At 39.1% G+C, this 21,847-nt stretch overlaps 1 protein-coding gene across 1 annotated transcript in view; it reads right to left on the reverse strand.

The window, feature by feature from the left end:
* Positions 1 to 21,847, reverse strand: part of syn2b (synapsin IIb) — a 75,606-nt gene that overhangs the window by 26,164 nt on the left and 27,595 nt on the right. Inside the window, exons 2-5 of the mRNA XM_056395196.1 lie at positions 8,293 to 8,350; positions 6,376 to 6,467; positions 781 to 937; positions 397 to 486 (exon numbers count right to left, since the gene is read on the reverse strand). Of these exons, the coding sequence (XP_056251171.1) occupies positions 397 to 486; positions 781 to 937; positions 6,376 to 6,467; positions 8,293 to 8,350 (397 nt within the window). The remainder of the gene's footprint in view (positions 1 to 396; positions 487 to 780; positions 938 to 6,375; positions 6,468 to 8,292; positions 8,351 to 21,847) is intronic.

Consider the following 21,847-nt stretch of genomic DNA (forward strand, 5'->3'; position numbering starts at 1 on the left):
AGATGCCTTGCAGTACTCCAGGGAGAACACAGAGGTGACATAAACATAAAAAAAAATGAAACGATTTAATTAAGATTTAAGATTTTGAGGTTCTGCTGTTACTTACTTAATTTGTTTTTCCCACTTGTCTCATTTTCTAACCTTTTGGTTACCTCAACACATCTCTGTGACAAAAACAATAATATTTACCTTAGGGCATTAGAGACACTGAAACATTGTCTCCTGCTTTTATAAAACATTTCACTGCCCAGAGACAAATAACCGAACGACTGAAGCTCAAAATCATTAGTGGAGACAGTATCAGTTGAAAAGCTGGTTTTGGAGATGTGAGTTTGCTGCAGGGTTATTGACAACAAACAATGTGTAAAAATAAAAAAATAAAAAAATAATTCTTACCATGTCTCTGTAGTTGGGGTAGAAAGTCTGATCAATGAGAGGGAACTTATCTGAACCCAACTTCTTCTGATTATTGATCAGCTGGGAAAACTGGAGGAAAGAAGGAGAGCAGAGTGAATCGACAGCAAATTAATGAGGACTGAATGAGTGTAATGTGCATTATAACATGTAATACACTACTATATATGTAAGTATAAGCATATTATCCATATAGTAATAACGACTGTCATTGTGTTCTTTCTGTAAAGAATGAAGACAACGTTTCCACTGATCTTGATCGAAACTAAATTCAACAGCCACGGGCTCCATTAAAAACAATCTACAGTCAATAAAACACTGTGTAGGTTGTTGCACTTGTAAATGTGTTTTGCTGAAATTGCTTACGGCCCAAGGTTTGTCACAGAGGTTGTAGATGGAGTCCAGAGAGTTGACTGAGGGGACGCCTGCATACTGCAGACCGATGATCAGGTTCCTGAAGTCCTCGTTCTGGGCCATGCTGAAAGCATGCTGACGCACCAAGACGAAGTCAGGCTTGAACGACCTGGTGTGAGAAATGAAATGAAGTTGAATTAAGAATGAATTCATATTTCTAGATCGTTTTACTGTGTTTGGCTGACATACAGCATTCCCCTGTCTGGTTTTATTTTCTGTTAGTTAAAAACAGACATTTTTGGACGGCAGATGTCACTGGCCTGTAGATGCGCAGATTAAAGTGAAACATTAAACACAGGTCATGCTACAGATTAAAAACCCACAAAGCCACAAATGAAAGGTAGTGTATTTTTCTGTGGATGCTCTGGCAGTGAGAAAATAGTCCCACAAGTCTGGCTGGAACATAAATGACTAAAATTGTACATGTGAAAAAAGACAATGCAGTGGCCATGTCTCTCGCCTTGGAATAGATTCTCATGTGTGAAGGATTCTTAAAAACAAGTCACATTAGAGACAACTTTACTTTGCTTAAATGCTAAACACATGAATCTGATGGTAAATGAAGCCTGAATTTGTGTTATATTTCTTTTCTCGTTACTCTCGTTCTCATAACTATTTAAATCATATGACTTTATAAGATTTAATTTTACACACGTCACTGAGTCAGAGGTAAATCTATAACACAAATAGTATCATTTAAAAAGGACATTTAATAAACATGTGTAACCTGCATGTTTCAAACCATTTGTCTGACCTGCTTTCTGCCTGAATGTCACTATTTCACCAAAATGTAACAGCAGGGAAAACTTTGTTGTTGTCATGTTCCCTCTTCTGAAACCGCTTAGTTCAGTTCGCTCAATTTAGCAGGAGATGAGTTTTGCCTTGGCCGTTGTCAGTTGAATACAATGTTGTGCTTTTTTGTGCAAACTCATGGTTTTAAATAGGTAGTGAAACCTTGCAATCTAGTTGAGCTTTAATAAAACCCAGCAGTGGCTCTTAAGCAAAATGATTGATTACCCTTCCTGTTTTAATGCAATACCCAGTAAGAGATAAAGCAGATAAGCATGGGGCGGCTGTAGTGATAATTCACTCTCATATACGCACACTCACAATAACAGTGTCTCTCAGGAAGGAGAATGACGGGCTCCTCAGGCCCCAAAATGAGACATTTCCGAAGGGAGGAGGTCGGGGTGGATGCACGGGTCAACAAAACAAATGAGATGGTTGTTTGTTTCCCATGTCCAATTGACAGTAAGCATTTTTTTTTTTTTAAAGCATGACCATGATTGGTCGCTAACCTTAACCATGATGACAAAGCTCCCATAACCTTAGTAGTCAGTATTCTAAAGGGCATGGATAAACAATGTACTGTGCCATTAAATTTGAGGGACAGTTTGTACATTTGCGACTTTCAATAATAACAAGTATCTTTATCTGTATTGATATTGATGCTTCTGCCCCTGGGATGACTTGATATCAGACTGAAACCAAGCTTTCTGTTACTGGTGGAGCTGGGTGGGGAGGGGGTAATGTGATCCACCCACACATTTTGGCCTCCTGGGTAACCTCATCACTGCAAGATGAAACAATGAAGCCGCTGGTGACATGTGTCACAGAGGTGGATGCCTGCAGTCCTCCCCAGGACAGCAGCAGAGTTGAGCAGTGATGAGGACCACAGTGCAGAGGGAATTCAACAACTGAGAGAAAAAATGGGGGATGAATGTGCGCAAATGAATAGATAACAACTACTAAATGTGAGATAATAATCCGCTCTATTACAGTTTTGGGAAAAAAAAAAGAAGTTTAATTTATGTGTCTCCATAGCAAAACACCAAAAACCACAGGTCTGGTGCTTCGGTGCAGTTCAGCTCTGTGAAAGGTTGATGGTGATAGGGCATGACTCCTGTTATTTTTTCCCTTTTGTCTCTGAATGCGTGTTGGAGAGAGAGGGAAAGTGAACAAAGGCCAGGGTGGGTGAACAGACAGAGACAGAAAATGCAGAGTAAAAGAGATGTAGAGCGCAGTGAGAGAGAAGAGACAGACAGAAAGAGAAAACTCTGGCACAGCGTGACCACCACCAGCTCTTCGTGCACGGAGAATACTAATCAGGCACTCCAAGAAACTAAAAAAAGACTCTGGTGGGGAGGACACAGCAATTTATGTGACTGTAATCTCTTCATTACTGACAGTATGCAGGAAAGATCAACATGGTCTTGACTCTACTCTCAATTTAATAACTGGATTCAGTGTTGCCGACAATGTCACCGTAACCAGCTTTCACTTTGTATTTTTCACTGTTTTCACTATGCGCTGCACCAATTACAAAACACTTACAGCAAGAATAAAGATACAGCTCATGAAGAGAGCTGAGCTTTTCATTCGTTCATCTATTTATGTTTTCCTGGTGAATTAAAATTCAAAAAGGAAGCAAGAAAGACAGCAAGGTCAACAACACAACCATTTCCACTTGTCCCTTGAGTGATGTATTTATTTTTGTTTTCTTTCATTTGACCTGGATGAACATGTGTGTGGCTGAGTATATTAAAACTAAACCATGCATGCAGCAAAAAGATGGCAAGAGCTTAGATGTTCCATGGGTATATATATTTATATACTACAAGCCCAAAAATGTGTACATTTCTCTTTTTGCCAAAAAATTCTATGAATAGACTGAAACCAACAATGAATTGATCCTACAAATAAACATTTTTATTCCTCTGTGTCATAGACATCCATTGTTATTCGAATGAATGAGCTGCACTGTTGCGATGAGTGACGTTACTTCATCATGACGTACATGAGCACTGTAGTTTATTTTGAGTTGATCTCACATACACCGCCCTACTGCAGTAAATGCTCACTAGAGCAACCAAAGCGTATTAATCCGCAGTTAAAAATAGTCCACCATTTGCTCTTTTTTGAGTCACGTTTCTTAAAAACTACAGTGCCCCGCTGTTAAAGGAAATAACTGAGCCTTTTAATAAAAAAATGAAATAGAAAATAATAATAATGATAGTAATAATAATGATGTATTTGTAACTAGTATTTACAGATTTATGTTTTCAGGCTTGAGGCTGACAGCCACAGGGACGAAAGATGGGAAGTATTGAGAGACAGACTAACACATTATTAGTTTCTGTCTTTTCACATGATTTATTGAAAACAAAATAATAATGGTGTCCTTATCCTTCAAGAGAAGGAGAAAAACAACAAGTTCAAAGGGGTAGAGAGGAAAAAGGAGTTCTCTGTCAACAGTATTTTAAACAGGATTTTTAAATTCTCCTGAACTCCTTCTGTCAAATGTAACCTTTCCTTATGTGACATGTGACCTGCATGTACATGCGAGTGGCTGAGCATATGGAGGTTAACCATGCATGGATGCACCAAGGAGATTAGCAAATGTTCCAAAAGCAATGTCGAGCCAAAATCGGTGTGAGTCCGTTTGCAGTCACACAACTCAAAATGTACGTTTTTAAATGACGTTATCCCTGCTGTGTGCTGATGTTGTAGATGAAATATTATAATATTTGATGGTTCGCAGCCTCTTCCTCTCCTTTAACATCAAATCCTCTAACTCCTCAGGCTCCCACTGTAACAAAACTTTGGCTAAAGGAACAGTTAAAAATGTATTTCCAGGGGCGTCGTGTAGCGTAGTGGTCTAAGCAGGCGCCCCATGTGTAGAGGCTACAGTCCTCGCTGCAGTTGGCCCTGGTTCGAATCCCGCATCGGATGGCCTTTCGCTGCATGTCATTCCCCCTCTCTGCCTCCCCGTTTCCTGTCTCTCTCCACTATACTATCAAATAAAGGCATAAAAAGCCCAAAAAAATATACTTTAAAAAAATGTATTTCCATATGTTTTACACTGTAAATATTTCCCATGGGTCATACAGTATTATAAGAGGAGCTGTGGATTGTGTAGCGACACACTCAGAGTTTAGAATACATGATGATGGGTGAGGGTTTCTCACTAACACAGAATCACCGCTCTGACTTGAAATCGATGAACACAGCCCAATTACAGAGACAAAAGTAGATAATTAAAACAATTTCCAAGTCTAAAAAGTGTGTATTGAACTCATACAGGCAGATAACAATACACACTGAAAATTTCGTTATATAAGCTTGTTACTTTTCTCTACAGCGAGTAAATATTTGGGTGAGACTTACATCATGATACAACTTGAGAGGAGCTCAGATGACACATGTTGTAAAAGAATAATGTGTCTGTGGACATGGCGTTGTCAGGACAGGTGAATGTGAATCTCTCTGTCTACTCCCATGAATCAAAGTTTCCCTGACTCCACATTAAGTCAGGCGGTGGTCACTGTTGAGAGTATGTTTGTGTGCGAGCATGTGGGGACCAGCCCGTCATAAAGTGTAATTGCAGGGCAGAGATGCTGATCATCAGACTGACGCTGCCGTCTTCATTTCCTGTTGGTTTTGTTTCCCGGTGAACAGTGGGAGTTACTGTCTCGCTTAATCACTGGCGGTCTTTAGCTGGGACACCAGTGTCTGTGTGGTTTGTGGTGTGTGAGTGTGTCTGTGTGATTGTCTGGTTTACAGTACGTTCACGTGTTTGTACGCAGATCTACTGTGCCAGTTTGTGGGTAATGGTTGTGGTCATACGCCTCTGCCCTTTTTCCACTGATCAGAAGTTTTAGTAAACAAGTGTATTTGTTATTTAAGAGTATTCTGAGGTTTCTCTGTCTGATCTCACACAAAAGTCTAGGGATCATCATTGACTGCTGCATAAACATAGTAAAGAAACACTATGCTGGGGTTTGAAAATTGCTATCTATCTATCTATCTATCTATCTATCTATCTATCTATCTATCTATCTATCTATCTATCTATCTATCTATCTATCTATCTATCTAATTTAAAGGAACAAATGTTCCTACACATTTTTACATTCAATTTAAAATACTTCATTTGTCCTTCAAAGGGTAATTTGAAGCAATAGAAATCCACACTAGAAATCATTCACACACCTAAGGAAATGTATAAAATACACAATAATGTAACAAATATGTTGAAATAAGTTGAAATACACCTTATCCAATGTCATGACGACATGTTATGTCAAAAAGTATCAAGTGCATTTATTGATCTAAAATAGTAAATTAAGCCCAAAAGGTAAGACATTTATTTCTGGTGCAGGTTTTATATTTAGGGTCAGGAGACTGGGTCCAGCTCGTAGATTAATTAATGAGATTAGTTATTTTTGGCTGCTCTGAGAGTAAAACAGCTGAGTTTTAGTAAATCATCAATAGCAGGCTGCTCTCATACCTTTTTATGAGGATGAAATGTTTTTGCACAAATAGTAAAATTAATTTCCAAAGCAGGGACACTTTGGTAAGGATCCAGGTTTTTAGGGGTAGGTTCAGTGTCAGTGGATGAGATCCAGCTAGAGGGTTAGGTTTTTATTTTTGTGGTTGTATTTTGGGATTCATTTCACCACCAAAGTCAGAGGGCTAGAATTTATTCCAAAATAAAAGACAGATGTGTGCATGTGTGTGTGTCGTGCGTGCGTGTGCGGTGCTGACCTGACCACTTTGGTTCCACCCCTGACAACCTGCATGTCCACATTGCAGGTTCCATTTGAATGTGAGACGAGGTTGACCTCTGAGAACTCGGCCTACGAGGACGGAGAGAGGACATAGCACACTTTCATTAGTTACAAACTTTAAATCTTGAAATAAACACAAATGAAATACTATGAATGGTAAATGTTGCACAATCATACATGTTTGTTTAGTAAATGGTTCCTAAAATAAACAACTGTAACAACTCATATACAAGAAGCAGAGAACCAGACGATTATATTGTCAGTGCTCAAAGTTATTGTGCAAGAAAAGATGTGTAATATGTCAACTCTATTCCATAATTACAGTCATACCAGATACATCATTCTTTTTTCATTTGAATTAATGACTTCTACTGGGAGCAAAACAAACTAAATAAATACTGAATCATTTCCTCCTTTAACAAACCTCCTTTGCAGAAGTAGTAAAAAGAGATGAGAAGACTTTAGTGCTGTGTACACATTTGCACATTTGTTTTGTATTGTATACATAAACCATATAGTTATTCTAGTATAAATGCATATTGTATGTGCTGGTCTTTGGTGTGGTTGCAAAAGTAGGAGGATTCCTCTATGACTCATAGCTGCCGGCTCCTGTTCTGGCATCTATTTTCGTTTCTGTGGTAAGGCTTGAGGTTGTAATGTAACTGTCAACATCTATTAGGTGTGAAACTGTTCTGTGTGAAACGCCCGAGAATAGTCATTTCAAATGCAGTAGCCCAGTAATGCGAAATGGTTCAACCAATACGAAACCAAAATGTCTAAAAAGTATAACTTAACTACATACAGTAACCACACTTTGATATTACTAAGCTTGTGGTTTGTTTTACATGTGAAGAACTGCTGGTTTTTGAACGTGTGGTTATTTATACACAGGTAAACATACACAGCACAGAATAAATGACATGGCGGTCTCTATGAGGCCGACAAGGTTCCAAACCACTGCGACACAGGTTCCTGATGTGTACAACATTTTCATCTTCCTGTATGAAACAATGCTAGCAGCTCTCAGATGCTTTTAGCTAAATGCTAACATCAACATGCTAGTGCATGTTAGAATGCTAGCTTAGCAGAGAATATTTACCAGTTCATCTTTTAGTTTATTGTGTTAGTATGCAAACATTTGCTAATTAGCACTAAACACAAAGGGCAGCTGAGGCTGACAGGAATGTCATTAGTTCTGCAGGTATTAAAAAAATTTTTTTTTTTTTTTTAAATATCTAAAGACTTAGGCAAGTAAAGAATTTCATCTGATGGTGAACACTAAAGGAAAAAGTCAAAAACAAAAATGCTGACCACATGGTGATGCTGGAAGAAGAAGTCAGGGGGGTGGCCACCAAAATCATTAGGATTTATCATATGAGAACCATGAATGTCTGTAGCTACCAACTATAGCTATAGATGTCAAGCCAGTTCCTCGTTGACGTGAAAAAGATGATCTCACCATGATACTAAGAGGGAAGTTCAGAGGATCACCAAAGGCTTCATCCCCTGGGGACCATGAATGTGTGTACAGTTTGGACCAAAGTGCTGGACCAACCAACCAACTGAAAGATCCCCAGAGCCACACCACTTGCATGGCTACATACATGTACCTGTAGGTATTTGAATAGATTTTGGCCTTGGAGAACGTTCAAAATAAGCCACACAGGCAACAACACTATAGCTTTTTAGTTCTTGTAAGTTACCTGTGACCTGTTGTATAAAGCAAAAGACAAGTGGAGCTTATCTGAAAGAGTTTTTTGTCTTTGTTAATATATGCATTTCCATATCAAACATGTGAATATGGAGTCAGTCCACTTTCATCTCTGTTGTGATCACTCCCAACCTTTTATAAATGATTCTGCGGCATCATAGATCTATAAAAGCAATACTATACCTGCTCCACTTTGATGTCGTAATCCCCGAGGACCTTCTTTCCCCGGAACACTTTGGCCCTGGAAGAAAAGAGATGAGAAGAGATTTAGGTTGCCGTTTGTACACTCAGAAGCTCTCAGTTGTCTGTGCTGCCCTCTACTGGACATCAAACTCCCTGTGGAACAAGTGAAAGAAAGAAAGGAAAGAAAATGGATGCCTGCCTGTGCACTTTTAATGGCCAAACTTCCTCAGCTGTAGGGGAATGTTTATTCTAACAAGCTTCTTGAACAGCTTAAAAAGACAGAGAAAAGATTAGTGTTGCCATAGCAAAAATGCAATTTGTGTCATGTCAATAGGCGGGAACATTAAATTCCCGATTAAGGCTGCAAATATTAAGCACCGTCTTGCACTTTGAATGATGAATGTACCCAATAACAGTTTGGTTTGATGGTAACTTTCTAATATCGAGGCTGCCACTTGCTCAAGAGTGATGTAGCAATAGATTACAAGCAAACACACACACACACACAAACACACACACACACAGGGAGACGGAGGGCAGGCAGACAAAGACAGAGAGACGAGCAGAGGCGCACATACACACACTGCCAGCCAAAACAGAAACAGACAAAATGCTCTGGAGGCTTCATTTTACACATTGAAGATGAATCGCAGATGCTTTACACGGCATCCTTCATCAGCCCATACACTGAAGCAAAATAAAGCAGAACCCATGGGCCTGAAAGTCATGGCTGATAATAAAACCTACAGATACTTTCATAGACTATATTTATTATTTATATATTTATAGATAACTTTTCCCCATGTTAGCATTCAAATAGTCCTGTCTTTTTTTCCCCCTTTCTTTGTCTTTTTGTTCATGCACCAGTTATAGTATAGAATAGTTTGTATGATGTAATGCTTTCTCAGGACACTCCCGAAAATACTTTGATGTATCTCAAAGGGTTTATCCCACAAACAATATGATGTCTCTAAATATCAGCGGGTCCTTGGATCCTTCATTAAAATCAATTATCTCCTCCAAGCAGTATCCCAGCTGATGTACCACCAACTGAAATGAAATCAGATTAAGTGTGTGCTCATGTTTCCTCTCTATACCGTCAGTTAAATCCTATGAAAGATTACTTCCATACAACTGCATAGGACCTTTGTGTAGAGCAGCACCACAAGCATCTGGCTCGTTAGTCTGGTTCATTAGGATCAGACCATCGGTGAGAGAAACACTCTGATGGTATGATGCTGCTACTTCCAACTATCAATAGCTACGCCAGCAAAATTGGTGACCTTAGTATTGCAGCAATAAATCTTTTTCAATCCCGCTAGAAGGTAAAAATCTGTTAGTGTGTGTGTGTGTGTGTGTGTATGTGTTTTTTTTTGTTTTTTTTACAGCATGGTCAGCTGCTTTAACATATTACCATATTGCTATGATGACACCCTAACTTCTACCTCTGAAATCTCTCTTACATCATGAAAAACAGCACGCACAATAAACATCTTCACTCTGACTCAAACTTGACTTTAATTCAACAGTTACGTTACAGCCCCTCAGAAGTTTATTGCAGAAAGCCTCTCTAATCCCACTTCTGTTACATGGGTCTAAGAGCAAATGAGGATCCACATTCACCATGTGTTCGGTATCTGCACTGCACAATGCTTAAACAATACACAGAGACGTGGGATGTCACCGTAATGGACAATTACATTGTTCTACTGAAAGGCCGCTGATGTAGCTTCCTCATTTAATTTCATTAAAAAGCATAATGTGGCTGCCACATAGCAAAACACACCATCGGCAGATATGAATCCTAGCGGAGCTGTAAGTGAATGCCTGAGAGACGGCTTTCACAGGACAAAAGCGCTCGTCACAAAAGGGAAAAGAGACAACCTTTAAATTTCATTTTGAGGACTGACAAAAGCTCCTTTTAGCAGACAAATGCATAAAGCTCCTTTTCTTAAAAGCAGCATTACTAAATGTTTTCGGCCACATGAGGTCAGTGGAACAAGCTGGAAACTAAACATTGACCAATTGTCAGCTTATTATGTTGTAACAGTGAAGGTGTGAACAAACAGTTGCCTTTTTACACCTCCAGCAGACGCACAGCAACCTTAGCATTCATTTAAAGATGCCTTTGTGGCTACCTGAAGATTGTAAGGCTGCTATCGCCTCTGCTTTTAGCGCTGCTCTGGTCTGCTGTAGATTTTATTCCTATTCAGTTGAGGGATGCCACAAATCACGTCAAGTTGTTAAAAAGTTAATGCTCTCTGACAAGTCATCCCCTTCAGTTTCCTGTATTTAATTTCTAGCACCCAAGAGTGTCATAAAATATAAAACTACAAGTCAGCAATGCTTTTGTTCATTCAGGACAGTGTTAGCTTGTGATCTGATAAGCATGAGACCCACTGACTGTATTTAATTTGATTTTTGAATTTTCACCAACACAAAGAAGCAGGAAATTAAGCAAGCAAAATCTATTTAATTAGGGAAGTGTTGATACATTCTGAGAGACGCCCAGATGCTATTTTGTTATAGTATACACATATACGTACAAACTTGAAAGAATACACTGATGAGATATGCTGCAGCAGAGGTCGATATTTTAAAGAAATATTTTCTTTGTAATTGCTTAAAAATCTAAATCCAGCCGCAGGTGCTAAACTTGTTTACAGAAGATTAACGAAATGAAAATAAACAGAGATACTGTAGATGCAAGCATAAACTCAATGACTCAATTTCAAAATGGTGCAAATTAAATTTTGTTTGTAATCCCAACACCCCCACCCCTAAACCATGCAACGGATACTTAATAGCCTATGACGTTTTTTTGGAGCAAACCTATTGTTTTGCTCAGGCAATGTGCGGGTGATATTAGGAATAAGATCTCAGTCTAGCTATTATCCAAATGTCAGCGGGAATATTGTAATTCAGGGTGCTGGGTGGCAAACTAGTCCGAGAGTCAGAACATGCTCTTTAATTCATGAGGGTCATGCAGAGACGTCTGGAGAAAACATCTGAGGAACGGACATGGTTTTGAGGCTAAGGATACAGAATGATAAATGCAATTGAATAAACTGGAAATAATTAGAATGCAATAATCCATAGTTTTGTGGTAAAGTTATACAAAATTGACTGGTTTTTCAACATGTTGGTTTGCAGCTACTGAATCAGAATTTGATGTATGCACCGCTCTCTCATGGCGCTCTGTAAACCTTAGATATATTGACATCTAAGGTTTGAGTCAACAGGACAACACTGGAACAACAAGAATACATTCAACAGCTGACTCCATTTTTTCAGGGTCATTTGATTCGAATCCACTTTCACTATTGATCTGTGGAGTCTGAGAGTCTGAGGCAGACGCACAGTCTTGTAGAAATGAAGTCTTTCAAATCCGTGCATGGTTAAAAACAGAGAGAGAGAGGACAGAGAGGAAAAGATGACAGAGATAAGAGAGAAGAATACACAAAAGAGGAATGAGAGGCAACAATATAATAAATACATCAAACTTAAAAAAAAAAAAAGAAGAGCAATAACTGAAGTGTGGACTTGGGTATTAGCAGTCTAATTAAGCATATTTATCATGATGTTAGCTATGTATTTTAATTAAAACTTAATTTCTGATTTTAAGTTTCTGTAATGAACCCCTACTAACCCAAATACATCACCATAATTGGTTGGTTTGGTTCCATTATCTCCTCTGTTCCCAGAAAGTCTGCATGAAAATAACTTTTCATAAACTACACATGGATGGTTGGTTACTTAAGTTAATCAAATGGTCAGAATTAATCCAGGAACCCAGGAAACATCCTCCTCAACTAATGATTCCCATGGCTTGAAGTCCTGTATCATACAATGAGTTACAGTCGACAAGAATAGACGCCATAATCAGGGTGTAATGATCGTGTCCTGCTGCCGGTTAAAGCATGATACACTTCACATTATATGACGGGTGACGTTCCTTGTCACACTCTCCCACACTCCCTAGCTATTTCTATCTCCTTTTCTTTCTCATAGCGTCACTATAGTTTTCCCCACTTTCCCTCTCAATGCATCATTTTTCCCAACCATCCGTTTCTCTCTCCCCTCTCTGGTTATCATGATCGATTCAATGCAAACAAACATTAGCGTATTGTATGCATACAAATGAGCCATTAGTGATAAGCCACTGCATTTTAATTGGTTAAGTGAAGCAGGAGTGATTGCGCGAGGCAGATTCTGTTGCTATGGTGTTTTAAAACGTAGAAAATACATCAGTCCTAGGGAACGGCATATTGACATAATTGTCAGAATCAATGGCAAGATTGAGGGAGTCAAGGAGTTAACGTAAAGCAGCATTTGCAAACAAACTAAAACCTGTACAAAAATGACCATCTTCCTTCTCTGGCACAGCACACAATAGCTCTGGCAACAGAATACCTTCTCATCGTTGAGACTGTGTAAAACAAGAGTCTGACTACTGGGGTGAAAGGGCACGAAAAGTGTTCGAGCAGTCCTGTCAGCTCCAGTGCGGTGGGAGACAGTGTAATTATTTGGCTAGCTGGCATGCTGTTACTGTGGCTGCAGACGGACCATGTACTGTAGATGTCGGGGCATGAAAGTGAGAGTACAGTGGAAGGAATAACTCAGGGGCTGGTGAACTGTGCTGGCTGCATACAAAGAAATCAATTTCAGTTTCTATGGAAATGATCGAAACATTTGAACATGGCGCACTTCAGAACACGCCCTAGTCAGTGAAATAGGTGTTTTTGTTCTATTGATAACAGCTGGAAAAACACATTCTCTGAAATCAGTGGCTGGGATGTGGGCAGATGCACAACATTATCAAGCATTTCAATCAATACAGAGAAGCCAGGACAGCCAAATGCTGTGATAAATCCCTCCAAAAAGTACCACTCGGAGAGAAGACGTAGAGCGAGGGAGGAAGGCTGAGAGCAAGAAAACAGCATGCTGCATACTAAAGAAAGCTGGCCGGATTATACCCAGCTAATATTGTACATGGTTAGAAACAACAGGACAGCACACGCTCGGAGGTTCTTCATTCATATTGGAATAAAGGAGAAATGGTTGAAAACATGAGACACACAAGCATTTCTGAAGCAAATAACAAAGATAATGCTGCTGAGTGTGGATGCAGGCTGGTGTAAAGGTAACAGTCATGAACAAAACCAGAAACCAACAGACAACAAATGTTTGTTCTTGTTTACAATTTTCCTGCAATCAAATTATCCTCACAATCACAAACTTAACTTGCTTTTTACTGGTACAGTCTAGACAGCCCAGGTTGATTTCTGTCATAATCTCATAATGCATTTCCAAGCTTCTTCTAACATTGTGTCAAGGCAAGCCAGCTCTCTGATTACACAGTAGTTTGGAGGACTGCGGTAAATCACCCATCAAACACACAGAGAGAAGGATTTTCCTATCTTGTACTTTTTCTCTCCAAGCAGAAGCTCAGAATTCACTCCGACATTTGCCCTTCGATGTCTATGAGCTTTTGATTCTTCCTATGTGCACAATACGTGTGGAGGAAAAAAAAATTGCGAATTCTGATTGGCTGCGCTGACTGAACATGCGCAGCATACAAAGCTTCAAATCAGTGTGCTATTGGCTCATGTTTTCTTGCCTGAGGTGAAGATTTCGCTTGAATTATTCAGCTGCAGCACAGGGGGCTGTAACACCTCCTCCTGCCATTATCCTCCTCTCTCGACCCTGCAGGAATGCAGGTGTCCCACAGATTGCACCTCCCTTTCACAAACAGTGAATGTGTCATCTCAGTGTGTCCGGCAAAAACTGGAATTTGTGGCAAATACACTTCACAATGGTCACAAGTCAAATAGTGCCTCCGCCTTTCACACCTTCTACATAATAGGAAATCAATTTGATAAACATTAGCTAAAATGTTTTGTTGTCTAGCAACTATTGCCTTCACTTCCTTTATAGATCAGTTATGCGCAAGTGGTAAGAATAACTTCCGGGTTGCCAGGTTTTAAAAAAAAATTCCTTTGGCTAATGTTTATGCAGTGACACTAATGATAGTTAAATCTGATAACATTTTATGGAACTGACAGTTTATCACAAAGACCCAAAGATGGACTTCTTATAACATTTAGACTTAATGGCTTATTAGAGAGCGACTGACTCATCGGTATTGTAGTCTGCAGTTATAATTGTTGGTGTAAGTTATAATTAAATAATGTAACACTCAGTAGTTCATTGTTAATTTGATGTTTTAAGGGGTTGGCTTGTTTACTGCCAAAAGCAACAGAATTTGGAGTTTGAGCAAAGAAAAGAAATTCATCCTTCATCGAACCATGAATAATAGGGACATACTGTATGTGGGCTTTTTCATTTTTAATTTTTATTATGGCTCATGCGACTGTTGTCTTGGGCAACTATTTGTAATTATTGTGGTGGATTTAGTCAGTGGCGCTGGTAGCCATACTGTATGCACTGTGTGTAATTTTTATTTTTTTAAACATGATTTTGTTTTTTTTTTTGTTTTTTTTAACATCTTGAAAAAAATGCTGGCAACATATATATTCTTTAGCAAATTTATGAATAATTTAAGATTACTTTACATGAGACATTAATTTTCTGTTTGTACAACAGGTTTGAAAAATGAAGGTTAGAGATGCGTGTGTGTTTGTGGTGGTGGAGGGATCAGTGTCTGTGGTTTTATTACATTACTGTGATAAATGATGACCCACAGGGCAGGCTGTGCTCTCAGTGTGTGTATGTGTGGGTTGCGTGTGTGTGTCTGTTAGAGCACCCACTGGCAGCACATCTGCTTTATTGAAAAAGGTTCATCTAGGCAACATCTTCAAACTAACAGCAGAGTTGATTGTTTCCTTGAGGTTTCACTGAATCCAACTGGCAGATACTGAGAGGGTTGTTACTCAACTGTGTGTGTGTGTGTGTGTGTGTGTGTGTGTGAGTGAGTGTGTGTGCTGTGTGAGTCAGTTTTATGTGTGTACGAGAGTGTAGTTATTGCGGTTCTTGTCCTTGGAAAGCAGGCAGGAGTGACAGTAATCTTTTTTATCTTGTCCCTGTAATTTGGCAGCTTTGTTTTAACTCGGTGTTGCAGCTTTCGTTGCCTTTCTCTTGTACCTCCTCTTGTTCCTAACCCAGCCTCCACTACCACGCAGTTTGTCTCCTTCTGCCTCCTGTACTTTCTCTCACATTTACCCTGTCATATTTTTACATATTTCTCAGAGCAGAAGGACATTTTCATCAGCTGAGAAAAGCATTCATTTGAGTTTTAGTAGTATGAAGCATTTACAACAATGCGCAACCTGTAATGTTAAAATGATGTTAGATATCATGAGACTTAACACAGAGGGGAACAGTAACAACCTTTACTCATGTGGTTTACTCATTTACATTTTATCTTATTGTATAGGCTACTTCTACTCCATTACATTTCAGAGTTAAGACCTACTTTTTGCGTCATTCCATTCATTTACAGCTATAGTTACTGTAGTTTCTTTTCAGATTGAGGCTGCACCTGATAAACATATCAGTTTATAAAATAAAATGCATTGTTATAGGAGTTGAAGTTATTAAAATTAGCTCCACTTTGACAACATTGAAGAGTAACCCGAACCCTTTCATAATAAAAACTTATGCTTTTGATACATTGAACAGATTTTGCTTCAAATACCTGCATACTTTAATTCAGGTAAAAAAATTTGACTGCAGAACCTTGAAGGTACTGGAGTATTTTTTATACTTTTAATAAGTAAAAGATCTCAATGCTTCTTCCACTGCTTCCTTTACAACGAGACAGAGTAATTTTCTAACATGAGTTTTGCATTCAACCAGGACCACCTTTCACTTTTGAATGGCAGCTGACAGCAGCAGCAAGTCCCCAGAATTGAATCTGTCCATGGTTCTCAAACCAGCGAAACATGACAGCTTTGGCAGAAACAATGTGTAATTTCACCTCCACTAAAGACGGGTTTTAATTTGATTTCAGGCGTTGCAAGCCATGCGCATTCTGAATTTGTGATTGATTTTGTAATTACAATTGATTAAAAGAGAGTCAAGCCGGGGAGGCATCATGAGATTGATCAACACTGTCAGTCCGTCATGACTTCAGTCATTAATATTAATATCAATATGTAATTAAATATTAGAATATAGAAACTGATCTACTCAGAGAATGGTAATGAGGAAATATACTGTTGTTTTTCTAAGATGAAATCAAAAACGTACACCCACTCGCCTCAAGAGACTTGTTGGACATGGATTTAAGATGATGCACTGGAACCTGAAGTTTGTTAACATGGCTGTTCACAACATTATAAACCCTATGCACTTGCTATCTGCTTTGGTGCCATAGTATTAATATTGTGCCATCCTCGAGCCTGTCAAAGTGTGACCTGAACGGCCAATTAGCCTGTATTGTTCTCATTCAGGCAGAATGCAATGGTATTTGGTTTTCAGTTCACTAATTAAGGGGAGTGACAAAGCCAAACAATTACTGGCAAATGTGGGGCATGACTGCTCATTTCAAAATGAGGTTCTCCAGGCAGAAGAAAACCAACCTCCTCATTACTGCAAATTGTTGGCTGTGTCAGAAAAGCCTCTATCACTGTGGTAATATGGTCTGTTTAGGACTTTTGTATTTGCGTCATCCAATAGAAAATTCCAAAGAAAAAAAAACAACATGGGCCAGGACCTGTCCTCATGTTTAATTAATTAAGTCAACAATACCAGACATTGAATTTGGGCTGCAACTAACAATAATTTTCCTCTTGATTAATCCGACAATTTTATTCCTGATTAATTGCTTAATCTTTTTGCCTATAAAGTGTCAGAAAATAATGAAAAATGTCCACTATAATTTCCAGTAGCCTAATGCGGTCTTAAAAAATCCCTTGTTTTATTTTAACATCAGTCCTTAACCCAAAGATAGTCAGAAAAAGCAGCACATTTAAGAAGCAGCACATTTAAGAAGCTAGACCCAGAGAACGTGTAGCATTTTTGTTTGTGTACAGGCTGATGAGAATCTCATTAGATTTGTAGGGATTAGGTATTTGGATAATAAATATATTGACCTGATGATTTGGCAGGATGAAAAATAAAGGACCCACAAAGTTATTACAGTTCACCGTGAGGTGCATGTATGTCTGAGGTGAAGTATGACTGAGGTAATTCAGCTCTACAGCAAATGTTTATAAGTAAAGCACACACGGCAGATGATATGCAGGTGCAATCCTGTCTGACAGCACACAATGTTAACAGTGTGTCAACTTTTTGGGGTCTTGAAAGAGTTGTATCCTCTCAATTAATTCATCATCAATACTTCACCAGGTGCCGATATTTCTGCCTTATAGATTGCATCAGATATATTGCTTCTCTGTTTGATTTCTGCTCTAATAAGCTCTTTCACTTGTCATTGAGTAGTTATTATTTGTTTCACTCCTGAGGCTACTCGAAGTTGTGCCAGAGCCCTGTTGGTATGTAATCAGTGTCAATCTTGTCTTATTTTGAAATAGAGTAGTAAGAATGAGTGTTCAAGTACAGCAGGATATACTCAGGAGGATGTTTAACCACAACTGATTTAAACTTCATAGGCTAAACTAAAATTCAACTTAAAGTCTGCCTTTCACCTGTAAAGTAAGATATGTGCTCTGCCAGGGACGCCACTTGGGAGATGTTTGCATTCGAGGCTTTCTGCCAGAAAGGTCTACTTTAACCCAAAACCATGACTTTTCTTAAACCTAATGAAGTAGTTTTGTTGCTTAAACTTAACCAAATGGTGACAGAAAACTGAAACCAGAAAGTATTTCTGCCAGTAAGGCGTTCTGGCAGAAAGCCCTGAGGGCAAACCTCCCCCAACATGCCCTCCAGTAACTATGGGATTTAAAGATTAAGAGAGTTGTGTACCTTAGTTGTAAAGATTGAGTTTTCCACTCCTGCTATGTTTTATTTATTGACTAAAAGGCTGAGATGTACACAGAGTTAAGCAGACAGCAGCTTAAATTTAAGCATTCTCCGCAACTCATTTGTGTTGGAAAAGCAGTGCATCAATCTAATCAGGTCCTCTCATGATGGAGCAACAGAGCCTGGGAAAAATCCAATTTTAACAGGTACCTTGCACGTACTAGACACCATCGTATTTCTTCGAAGATTTCACTGGGTGGACAATTTGATACCATTGTAGCAGGGAGATTTATAACTCATACGAGTCAAAAACTTGAGTGCACAATCTCAAGCGCAAAATTCTTACGATAAGTTGAGCTGTGTTGAAATGACAGTCACACACTGATTCATCTCTTAGTGAAGTGAGACTAAGGTGAGTACTGTTCCTGGTTTGATGGTGGGTGGAGACAGTGTGAGTCTGCAGCAAGAAGCAGAGAAGATAAATCATTGCAGACAACCCTGCCGTGACTTGGCACAAATGAGACTTTATGTGCAATTTATCCAGATGTCTGTCTGGCTTTTGTCTCTTTCTTTGTCCTGTTGTCTGTCTGGACACACCTGAGAGCACAGGCTATTTTTAATGCACACACGAACACACCTGCATATGTTAACACAAACACAGTCTAGTCACAGACATATAGTCAAGAGGTCTATTTCATGGCTGAGTGAGATTATGAAGAAGTCTGTTACAAAATGGTGTCAGTGATTCAGCATTCAAATTTGTCTCTTGACAACAAGTTCAGACTCATATCTTCTGCCAGCCACTTGTTATCACGTGAATAAAAACAGGATATATTTAATGTTGCTTAATGTCGATTAATCAGGCCCTCTCAGGGCAAACTCAGACATTGTAGGAGCATGAGATGTCTTAGGACTTTGGATTTTCATTTAATCAACTCCGTTTTGAATGAACTGCAACAGTGGGGCCAGCCCTACAAACACAAAAATCACTGACTGACTGACCGACCGACTGATGTTACAGTTACACCATTGGTAAGCCGAATGCTGCATTAGAGAGTGATAAGGTTACACCATTGGTCGGCTGGCCAAGTGTTGGAGTTTTCCCACTAGGGCTTTTAAAATGATTTGGCAAGAACAAGCAGAGTTGCCAACTTAGCACCTTTTCGCTACATTATCCCACTATTCCAAAAAGCATAGGGACAAATCTATAGCGACTTTTTGAAAAATGTTACCTATTCTCCGTCATGTGTAATCATTTTATCGGTATATTTATAAGTAAATATAGCCAAAATCACAGCACAGCCATTGTTTAACTTATGTCTCTGGCAAGGTAACCCACTTTATCCACTCATGGTAGAAGCAGATTATTTACTGACGTCCTTATTAAAACAACAGAGTTGCGGAATGGGTAGAGTTACTTTGGACAAATGATGAACCACTGTGTCACAAAATATCTGGCTCTTTGAGTTAGCAACAACTCCAAAGGTGCATTTTGGCTAGAAACATCCCATTGCTGTTCTTAAAATCCTGTTACATGAGCTAAAGATTACAGTCTTGAGAAAACTGACTATACAACCTGCATATTAAATTCTGGGTGAGTGTTGATAGACTAAAGAAGCTATGGTGCCACCTATTGTTAACAACTGTGATGACAAAGCATTTTGAATTCTCTGCTGTTATGATTCTCGCCTCAGTTTGCTTCTTTTCCATAGTAACTGCGCCTGAGGCTCATAGGTATTATATTTAGAACCATGATGAGAGACAAATGATTGTTACAATCCCTGGGAGAGTTCGCATCTTAAGTAACATTCAGGATATCATTTAAAGAAAAAACAGAGAAAGTGGATGTCAGCACGCTAACACCATTAAAAACTGAAACCTCTAAATGAATTCACCTAATGACATCCAAGGAGTTACTTTGTTCTGTTGACGTTCTGTGCGGTTTCACAGTTGTCTCTCATACCACATACAAATTAATAAAGTACACACCTACAAACAACTCCCCACACACTCATCACTGTTTTACTGCCACTGCTTATGTTGCTGTTTGCAAAGTCATCATCACCTCACTTATTATTCTGCTTTGTTGATGGATATGTGGTTTCATACGTGTGCGTGCGTGTGTGTGTCTGTTCATTCGTCCACCGCCCACACCGCCTATTTGTCGTGACAATGCTTGGAGCATAGTGTTTAATTTTAGAGACAGAGAGACAGACAGATGGACAGAGAGACAGCGAGAGGAGGCACAGAAACTGCTGATTCACACACTGGCACTTTGCCTAATAGAAAGAGTCACAGAGAAAAGTTCTGGGTTACCACAGCCAGATGGATGAAAGGCCAGCACAGAGGAGATATATAGTAAATGATGCACTTACTGAGGTCGCCATCACTCAACTTCAGGCATTAGAGCAAGTGCCCGGAAACAAGAGCAACTGCCACAGGAAACAGCAACAATGTGCATCAGAGACTGTTGAGGTATAGTAGTTGATTGCAATAGTTGTAGTTTAACAGGCATTAGCGCTTGTAGAAATTGTAATAGACTAAAAAACTATCTGTATAGTTTGACATACAGACATGAAATGTTACAAATCACAAAAGTTAATTGAACAGGCAATATTTAAAGCTGTATCATTCAATCAGTTTTTTTTTTGAAACACTTGCTGAGTGTTCATAATGCGAAAGGGGTCAATTGTTTACACTAACCGATAAGTAATTATCATTGAATTCTGCAGATGCTAGCATCTTTCAGCTAACTGTTTTAGCTTTGTGGCGGGCAATTTACTGCTTTTTATTCCATCTCACTGCAACTTTATTTCCAGCAGCAGCAGTCAGCTGTTTTCAGCGAGGAAGATCTAAAATCTCTAAAATTTAAACCCTACTTGCCCAGCATAGTGGAGCGTGTAGGTCAAAATATTATATTTTGGAAACTGAGCTAAAAGCTAAAAGGAGACCGAATATTGGACCTAAATACATCAGGTTGCCAGATACATGACTCCACGTTGCTCCATGTTTGCTGGATGTGAACTGCTTGCTAACACATTTGCCATGTCAAATGTGTGATGTTTGGCTTGTTTTAGGGCTCTGCTGCCAAGCATCCAAAAACACAACAAAACAAACAAACAAAAAATGAATGCGGAATGATTCTCAGTCCTCCAGGTTACAGTATGTCTGAGAGTTATATGGAGACAACTGGAATTGCTTGAGGTTCTTCTTCAACTCTCATGGGAAAGTCTTCTTCTATGGTGAGTTCCAGTCATTTATCTTCTTGTGGGGTCGTAAACACCTTGGGAGTAATTGTCCGACCTGGCCATCATGTGAGTCGATAGGGTCACCTGAGTCATGGTGTTGATGGGTGTTAAGCTGCATTGTAAGTGGCTGATAAGTGATGTAAGTGATGGTCCTCTCAGTTTAACGCAGGTGGATTCTTTTACCCCTTCTTCAAACCATCGGCCCTCTCAAGCCAAAATCTGTTGATGGTATTCCTCAAATAAGTGTCCCTTGTCTTTCACGTGTAGTACTGCTGAGTCCTGACATGAAGATTTGGCTCTCCTATGTTGTACCATGGGCTTGTGACGCGGTTGTTTTATTTCCCTAATGTACAGGTCTTTGTATTCTTTGCTGCATTGAATTGCGTACAGTACATTGCTCTGCTCATGCCTGGGTGTTTTGT

The sequence above is a fragment of the Seriola aureovittata genome, chromosome 2, assembly GCF_021018895.1.
Source record: "Seriola aureovittata isolate HTS-2021-v1 ecotype China chromosome 2, ASM2101889v1, whole genome shotgun sequence".
Taxonomy (NCBI): Eukaryota; Metazoa; Chordata; class Actinopteri; order Carangiformes; family Carangidae; genus Seriola; species Seriola aureovittata.